This window comes from Opisthocomus hoazin, chromosome 2, assembly GCF_030867145.1.
Source record: "Opisthocomus hoazin isolate bOpiHoa1 chromosome 2, bOpiHoa1.hap1, whole genome shotgun sequence".
NCBI classification, from domain to species: domain Eukaryota; kingdom Metazoa; phylum Chordata; class Aves; order Opisthocomiformes; family Opisthocomidae; genus Opisthocomus; species Opisthocomus hoazin.
Window position 1 is genome coordinate 3,814,472 of NC_134415.1, and position 9,433 is coordinate 3,823,904.

General features: G+C 47.7%; 1 protein-coding gene across 1 annotated transcript; it reads left to right on the top strand.

Annotated features, from left to right (window-relative positions):
• Positions 1–1,709: 1,709 nt before the first annotated feature.
• On the top strand, positions 1,710–7,980 carry LOC142359259 (sulfotransferase 6B1-like). Its single transcript, XM_075411962.1, has 7 exons — positions 1,710–1,985; positions 3,825–3,970; positions 4,413–4,502; positions 5,212–5,338; positions 5,773–5,867; positions 6,309–6,465; positions 7,633–7,980. Exons 1-7 carry the CDS (start codon positions 1,784–1,786, stop codon positions 7,761–7,763), a joined length of 948 nt encoding a protein of 315 aa, XP_075268077.1. The 5' UTR covers positions 1,710–1,783; the 3' UTR covers positions 7,764–7,980.
• Positions 7,981–9,433: the final 1,453 nt, after the last annotated feature.

The following is a 9,433-nucleotide window of genomic DNA, read 5'->3' on the forward strand; positions in this document are numbered from 1 at the left end:
TAGTTTTGGGGTTTTCAGACACCAATACTGCACAAGAGCCTTCGCTTGCTGTGAGAATTTCCAGGCACACTGGGCTTTGACAAGTAAATGTGAATAGCACATTTGCTTTAGCTAAGAAGGGGAAATGATTGATCTTCAAAAACTGTTACCCTTGCAGTTCTTCTGGATGAGAGCTCATGGAGGTAGTTGTTACCGAGTCTGGGAACAACCTGTGCAAAGAAAGGGTGCTACACTGTTCACAAGGGAAACACAAGCTCTAGGAGCATTTCCTCAGATAATAATACTTCATCACCACTGCTCTGCTGAGCCGATTATATTAAATATAGTTGAGGGGGTGAAAAGTAAACAGAGGTGAAGGCAATGAGTGTGAAACTCAATGCAGAAAAACTTGGGAATCTCTTTTCGAGGTAAGACACTGTTGACTAACACAATGGCAGTGATTTTCAAAATTTATTGCTGCTAGATCCTTACCAATTTTCCCCGCCCAACAAAAAAGGATCTTTCTGGTCTAGTCTTTTTGGTTACCTATGATTCCTGAAATGATACGTTTCTACTGAAGAGGATTCTTGCACTGTATTTCTGTCTATTTGCTTTAAAGAGGGAAGAAACCCCTCAGGGTCCAAGAGTTGAAGGACCCGGAGGCCCTGTGTCCCCAGCTGCTCAGGTGACAGCATGTTAGATTTCATGTTGAGGTGTTACAGTGGTCTGGCTCCCTCAGGACTCAGGCAGCTGCCTCTGGAGGTAACAGGAAAAATGCTAATTTCTTGATGTTCTTGCTCTTTAGTAGTGGCAAATGGGAGGAGATTTTCCTTTGCAACTCAGAGTAAACACATGGACAGAAAACTGAAAACAAGAACAAAGCTAGCAGAAGGCGTAATATATGCACAGTGTCTCCAGTGTTTATGAGTAAAATAGCACTGCTAGAGAAAATATTTCCAATAAAATGCTGTATTTTGATGCTTCTGCATTTGGGGAGACCAGAAAAACAATTAAAAATTATTCTTTGTAGGTAACTATAAGAAATCTTGGAGATCTTAGAGCTGTGCTTTTCAGCTGATGTCTCCTCATGCTTAATAAGATTTACTGAGTGTCTAATACCCATTTATGAAGAAAGAGAGAAGGAAGTGATGCACAGCAGTGTGGAGCTCTCCGTCTGTTTGCTATATGGGTAGTGAACAAGACCCGTACTAATTTCAAGGGTGGGAAAGAAGGAAAGAGTGAAAGGCCCCTCCACAGGGTAATTCAGCCTTGCTGTACTGCATGTCTTCTTTGGGATGACCTGTGGAGATATGTATTTCTCCATCTCCGTACTCCTTAACTTCTGAAAAGGCATCAGCCAGAATACCAATAGCTCCACCATCAAGCACAATTTCACCCGAAGTTTAAATTATGGACATACGTAGAGAGAAATAGATTTAGTGAAGTGAAAGTCTCAAATGTGTGTACTGAATAATGAGAAGTATGCCTTAGGTGGTACTCGTCCTTAGCTCTGGAGATGCCGTCTGAAGTGATGGTGGTATGGTGATGGTCTGCGGGAGTGAGGTGTAGAGAAGAGATTCCTGTTCCTAGTGTCAGCTGCAGCAAAGACACCACATCACTATTGTCAGTCTCCAGTCCTCTAATTTGAAAAGGAGTTTGTGTACAGAGTTAATCAGTGACTTGTACCTTCATTCCTGAGTAAACACACTATCTGATTTACTAACAAGTTGCATAAAGCTTTTCCGCATTGTGGAAAGACAGCCTGTATCTGTTTGTGTGAAAAGAGTTCTACAGGGATACAAACATGAGCAGAAATAGGGAAAGATTCATTGAAACAGTGAATAATTCTCTTTTACAGACAGAAAAGCTTGCCTCCAAAGGCATGCTGTTTTCCTACAGAGGTATTTTATACCCTACTTCAGTCACCAGCCCAGAAACTTTGGAAGCTCTGCAATCCTTCGAAGCCAGGAGCGACGATGTGATTCTAGTAGGCTATCCTAAAACAGGTGAGTGTCGTTTTCCTGATAAGTAGCCAAGTACACAATTCTGCAATTCAGAAGATTGGGCCATTATTTAGCATAGCAATAATACCTCAGAAAAGCATGTGGTGACACCAGACTTCATAGGATCATGAACTGAAGTTGTAAGGCATCTCTGGAGGTCAAATAGTACAACCTCTTACTCAAAGCAGGGGAAAGACCTTACCATCAACGTCAGGTTTGGTTGCTCAAGGCTTTGTCCAGAAGAGTTTTAAAACTTTGAGGGTGGAGATTCACCACCCACTGGAAGTCTATTGCCATGTTTTCCCACTATAGTATTTTTTGGGGTTTTATGTTTTGGGGTTTTGAAAATTAACCCTATCCCACCTGAACCCAGGACAGTTTGTTTGTTTTTTTTACTTCTGTGCAGTCAGACATACCCTTGTTATTTGTAATATGCCCCTTTTGTCCTTTCCTGGCCAATTTTCAGAAGAGTTGGCTCTGTCTCCATTATAACCTCCAGTAGTGGCAGTAGTGGAAGACTGCAGTGAGATTCCCCCATGCCTTATTTTTTTTTTCTGTCCAGCCTGAGCAAACCAAGCCTTTCTATGCATTTCATTTGCTCCAGCTCCCAGCGATTTTATGGAAGTTCAGCAGCACTCTCTCCAGATTCTCAAAATCACTTGTGCTTCAGGTCAGGAACTGCACAGAGTATGCAAGTGGTGAACTCACCAGTGTCGAGTAAGGCAGGATAATCTCATCCCTTGATATTCTGAATGCTGGGAAGGAGGCCAAAATATGTTGACCATGAAGAGACTATGGACTGCAGCTGGTCAGGAGGAGGGAACAGAGTGTTCCTAAAGACCGCTGCAGAAGGAGAGCAGAAACAGCCAAGCGACAACTCAGTTGGCCCTGTGCTGGGAGGTCCACGGCTCTTGAGTAATTTCCACAGCGAGCAGTCTGAGGTCACCAAAAAGTGCTGGAGCTGGAAAGAGCCATAGAGTTCTGCTTCTGTTTCCATTGAGGGATGGGATGTGCTCCTGAAACGAGCAGGGTAGCACTCCACAACGTCTGGCTGAGAGCTCTGTCCCTGTTGGCTTTTGACATGCCCTTGCTGATTATTAACCAGTGTCATGGTTTAATGCCAGCTGGCAACTAAGCCCCACACAGCCGCTCGCTCATTCCCTGCTGGTGGGATGGGGGAGAGAATCAGAGCCGTAAAAGTGAGAAAAGTCATGGATTGAGACAAAGACGGTTTAACAGGCAAAGCAAATGCTGTGTGTGCAAGCAAAGCAAAACAAGGATTTAATTCACTGCTTCCCATCGGCAGGCAGGTATTCAGCCATCTCCAGGAAAGCAGGGCTCCATCACACGTAACGGTTACTTGGGAAGATAAACGCCATCACTCCCAACGTCCCCCTTTCCTTCTTCTTCCCTCAGCTTTATATATTGAGTGTGATGTCATATGGTCTGGAATATCCCTTTGGTCAGCTGGGATCAGCTGTCCTGGCTGTGTCCCCTCCCAGCTTCTTGTGCACCCCCAGGCTACGAACTGGTGGGGAAGTGCGAGAAGCAGAAAAGGCCTTGACACTGTGTAAGCACTGCTCAGTAATAACAGGAACCTCCCTGTATTATCAACACTGTTCTCAGCACAAACCCAAAACTTAACCCCACACCAGCTACTACGAGGAAAATCAACTCTATCGCAGCCAAAACCAGCACACTCACCTGTTGACAGGCTAAGGTACAATACAGAGACAAACCGGTTCACAAACATGAACCAGTGTGACAGCAGATCCTGTCAGCCAGGTTGACATGAAAAGTGCAGTCGAATGCATGTGCTACTGGTTGTCTTTATTCTTTCAGGAACCAACTGGCTTGAAGAAATCGTCAGGGAGTTGGAATCAGCAGGTGGCAAATATACAGAAGAAGAAATGAGAGAGAACATAAATGCTGAAAAGAAGCTAGACACATTTCCACGTCTTGAATTTGGAGATCCTGGGATATATGAGGTTGGCAGGGGCTGCAAATATTGGCAATACTTTTCCTATAGGTAGAAATAGCTGAGAGACAACAGCTGATCTCAGAGGCAATGGGGAGCTCAGAGCTATGGTCAGCACAAGCCGCATGTGCTGTTGCCCATGCTGTGCCACCACAAGGGTCTCAGGACACACCCAGTGCTGAGGTGCCACAGGGGGCTCTGGTCCCAGACCCAGTGGGTTTGATCAGTAAGACCTTTCTCTTGGGTGTCCTGTCCTCCGGCCTTTCTCAGGTCAAGTGGTGCTCTGTGGCAGAGGCTGGCAGAAGCCTACAGCACCAGTGAATCCCTGGGGGTTTTCCAAAGGAGAAGATCCTTCTTCTCTGGTCTCACCTTTTCTTATTATTCACAATTCCTGAAAAGGCACGTCACTGAGTAAGCTACTTCTGTCACATTTATTCCCATTTGCTTTAAAGAGGATGAAGGAACTGCCTTCCAGAAGAGTTATAACAACCCATCTGCCACCTCACCTTCTGCCCCGGTCTATTTTCCAAAACAAGGCCAAGGTGAGTCTTCTCTTTGCATCACCCTGCAAAAGCATTTCCTCCTCAAATTAGCTTTTGTCTGTCTCTGTGAGATGTGTTTTCTGCACTTTCACCTGGGCTGGTCGATGCCCAGGCACATTTCCAAGGTTGAAGAGGCAGAGCACTGCATGCTGAGGCTGTGAACAAACATCGTCTCCCAGCAGCAGCTTTGCTGACTCAAGAGGTTGTTGTCAGAAGGCTTGTCCTGGGTGTCATTGACCCTTCAGATCTCCTTCAGAAAGATGCTTCCAGGTTTCTGTCAGAAATCTGAGCAGGGCAGGCAGTTATTGTGTTTCTTTTAATTTGCCTCCAAAAAGAGGGCATCTGTGGAAAACCCACCACAGGCTGGATCTACGATAGCCTTCAAAGGGAATTGCTGCAGAGAGAAGCAAGGGTGCACCCACAGCCTGCTTGTGGGTGTCCTGTTCAGCGGTCCATGAGGTCATTTCTCTGGATTGGAGCTAGCTCAAAGCCATGTCTCAAGGGCATCACTAAGAAGCTTCTTGTTTTCCCCCTGAAGCTCACATTAGCAGCACATGGCCTGCCAAAGCTCTGATTTCTTGCTCCAGAAAAGGAATTAGACCAGCATTGTATGGTCTGGTGGGTGCCAGTGGACATGCTGATTTGTTGAGAAGATGGCGTTTTGGTCAGCCACCAAATCAGATCCAAATTATGTGTTTTCTTCCTCCAGATCCTATTGCTACTTCGGAACCCCAAAGACACTGCTGTCTCCTATTACCACTTCTACAACAACATGCCAGTGCTGCCGTCCTTTGCCTCCTGGGATGAGTACTTCGCAGACTTCATGAATGGGAAAGGTACTTTGCCCTGAGCCCTCTGGCGTTCCTCCTTACACAAGGGGCATACGCAGGACCCTGTCCATGGGAATCCTACCCCAACATACCTTACTGAGGCACTCCCAGGACAGACAGATAGGCCCATGTTATGGCTGAGACAGGGAGGACCAGAGAATCAGATTCTCTTTAGTCTCTCACTCGGAATGGAGAGATCATGAGAAAGCTTTAGCCTGACTTTTCCATTCTCACAGTAAAGCTCGTGATTCGGTGCTACCTCGTGGCCAGATCTGCAGGATCCTGCACTGATCTCAGCCAAAAGAACAGATATGTTGAGCTGTCCCCACTTCACCATCCTGGCACCAAACTTAGGCAGCTGTCTGGGCTGACACCTCTGATTTGCAAAGGGCCTGTTTCGGTGAATACCCTGTACAGATATGTCCCTTCTTTGTCTGCAGTGACCTGGGGGTCCTACTTCGACCACTTAGTGGAATGGAACAAATACATGGACAATGAGAAGATCATGATGATAAACTATGAGGAACTCAAAGAGGTGCGGCACCTCACTCAGGTCTTCCGTGAAGGCTGCACTATGTACTCCTGATATGTATGGCTGTGGGGAAAAAGAAAATGTACGGCTGTGGGGAAGAAGAAACTCGTGTGAGGCCTGTCTGCTCCTTTCAAAAGGCGTGCCCTTCTGAGCTACTCTTTTAAGTCTGGGGCAGGCCCATCGGGTTAGGAAGAGGATAGCCTTGCCTATTTATGGAAAGAGTCATATCCGGCACAGGAACAGTTGCTTTTGGGAGAGGAGAAAGGGCCTTGAATCTGAGGCCACCATGTCTGGGTTCTCTCTCTGTTCAAGCCCTTAGAACTCGTTGGTGACACTGGGGGATTCAGCCTTCTCTGCTAGGCTTCCCACCAGCTGCTGGCTCCATGCCGCAGCCACGGTGTCAAGCCTTTTGGTTTCACCTCTGTGGTATGTTCCTTTGGCCAGGACCAGGTACTAGGTATGAAGAAGATCGCTGCCTTCTTTGGATTCTCCCTGTGTGAGGAAGACTTTCACACAATTGTCAAGAATACCAGTTTCCAAGCTATGAAAGAGAAATCCAAGGAAACCCATGGAATGTTTGGGGACATCCTCTTCAGGAAGGGTAAGTCTCTGCAAATGGATAATCTTCCTTCTGAAGTCCCTTAGAAGGTACCTTACCTTGGGGGGGGGGGGGGGGGCCTCCTTAGCTAGCTGTGACCTTACTGGGCTGTCTGGGAAGGACAGGTGTGAGCGAGGTCTCTCCCTTGGCATCCTGTACAACAAGTCTTTGCTGTTGGCAGGATCTGGGGGCTGTTTGTGGGAAACCCACCAGAGTGCATCAACTACCCTGGATTAAGGTCCTCAGCCATTGTTTCCATGTTGCCCTATTTCCCTGTGGCAGCGCTGTTTAGTTCGGCAAGTGAGGTGTGAAGGTAGGGGCCGACACTGGTGGAAGTTCTGCCAACCATTATGCACCAAATCTGCTTGGGCTGGATGGTTGCTCTTTAGAGAAGGGTGGTGGTGTGGCCTTTGCCTGGCAGTCAGGTAATGAGGCTGATCCTGGATCACAGATCCAGGCTGCAGGCTACTTCATGAAATTCCCCCTTGGGAGGAGATGTGCTAATAGGACCAGAGCCTCTTGAACCTCAAGGGAATGCATTGCTCACTGCTCTTCTGGCCTTACAGGCTTTTTCTTGTTTCATCCTCAGTGAGAGATGAGGATTAGTCTCTGTTTGGTTCCTCCCAGTGGGCACATCAGTGGTGGGTGCAGAGATGGTCCCTCACAGACCTGGAGCTCTGGCAGCCCAGCTGCTCCCCATAGCGTCAAGAGTCTTTGGCTTCTGACTACCATGGGAATGGGCTTGTTTTAATCCCTTTCCTTCATCACTCCTTGGAGGAAGAAGGATTTAACCACTCTCCTCTCTACCACCTACCTCACTGCCTCAAATATCTTCCCCCTTCAGAGCGAAGCATTCACGAATGACCTTTCCCTTGTGACAAAGACAGCTTCCGCTCTGTTCCACGTAAAATCTCTATGAAACACCTTGGAACCCTGCTCTGGGGAGGGAAGGCATGCAGGCTGCCCACCAGCAATGCTCCCTGTGGCCTGGCTGCAGCCTTTACTCCTTATCTTTGCTACGTTGCCTCTCCCAGGCAATCAGACCTCTCAGGGGCATAAACCAGATCCTTCCCTCCTCAGGTGTGCAATGTTCTGCCCCATTACTGCCTAGGCATTATCCTCTCTCACGACCATCTGCCTTCAGTCATTGGTACTTCTTGTTGTACACAGGGGTTGTTGGCAACTGGAGAAACCTCTTTTCTAAAGCTCAGAATGAAGAAATGGAGCGAAAATTTGAAGAATGCCTAGGAGGAACGAAGCTGGCGGCAAAGATGAAATATAATGTGTACTGCAAGGCCTGAAAGAAAGCAGATAAGCAGCACTACAGCAAGTTTTACTCCAAAGATGATTCTCCAAGGGTGGAGAGTACCCGTATTCCCTCCATATAAGAGGAGAGAGAAATTCCTCAGGGATCTACCTGGTACTTCAAAGCATTCAGGTGGTAGTTCTTAGGGGTGTGCTGGGCCTAAGGTGTATGATTTGCTTAACGCAACAAAATAAAATGTGTGCATGCCTCAAGCGAATGCCTGGCATCCTTGCAGAAGGGAGACGGGGCACAGGCATCCTAGCACTTGTCTTGGGGTGTGTCTGTGGCTGCTTCATGGTGTGAGACGATGAATGAGGTCCATGCCGTGCTCCGTGGTGAGGCAGAGGGACCAACACAGGGTCTCTCCTGCCAGGACACAGTGGGCTTGACATAGATCTCTGGTGTGGGTCTGAACCCTCAAATGTCTGTGTACGGGGAGGGCACGATAATCCGGGTTTAGATCCACGATGGCTACCATGGTGTTGACATTTGCGCAGAAAGGCCTTTGACACTTCACAGAATCAGAATCACAGAATCACAGAATGGAAGGGGTTGGAAGGGACCTCTGTGGGTCATCTAGTCCTACCCTCCTGCCTAAGCAGGGTCACCCAGAGCAGGCTGCACAGGACCGTGTCCAGGTGGGTCTGGAATATGTCCAGAGAAGGAGACTCCACAACCTCCCTGGGCAGCCTGTTCCAGTGCCCCTTCAACCTCAGAGGGAAGAAGTTCTTCCTCATGTTCAGACGGAACTTCCTGTGCCTCAGTTTGTGCCCATTGCCCCTTGTCCTGTCACTGGGCACCACTGAAAAGATCTTGGCACCGTCTTCCTGACACCCACCCTTCAGATATTTATAAGCATTTATTAGGTCCCCTCGCAGCCTTCTCTTCTTCAGGCTGAACAAGCCCAGCTCCCTCAGCCTCTCCTCGTAGGGCAGATGTTCCACTCCCCTCACCATCCTTGTAGCCCTCCGCTGGACTCTCTCCAGTAGCTCCTCATCTTTCTTGAACTGGGGAGCCCAGAACTGGACACAGTACTCCAGATGAGGCCTCACCAAGGCAGTGTAGAGGGGAAGGAGAACCTCCCTCGTCCTGCTGGCCACACTCTTCTTGATGCACCCCAAGTCATGACACTTGGGCAAACTCCTCACTTTGGTACAGGGTGGGAATTCTGGAGCTCTTACTGACACAAACTCTTGAGTAATGAACAACTATGTGTTTTGTGGGGTGTTTTGCTCGCCTTGGCCTCTTTGGGGACAGTTAGGTAAGTAGCAAGTGGGACGAACCATGACTTCTGAATGGAAGGATCAGGGGAAGGAAGCCCCATGATGATCCTGTTGCTAAATTATTAAAGCTGAGTTTGTTCGACAATGAATACATTTATGCTACGTAGGTGTGATTTCCACACCCTCCTTGCTGGTGTAGATGTCCTTGCTGCACCTTTGCAGAACATGCTGCATGACCTCTTGTCACAGCCACTCTTTTGGAAAACCACAAAAGCTAACGAAATGTTGACTCTGTCTGGCAAAGGGAATTCAACTCCTCAGAAGAGGGATTCCTCTGCCATATTCCCAGATAGATATATCTGCAGGACTCACTCACCAAACTAGATTAAAAACTGAGCAACTAGCAACCAAAAATGTAATTAACAAAACTGGGAAATTGTCA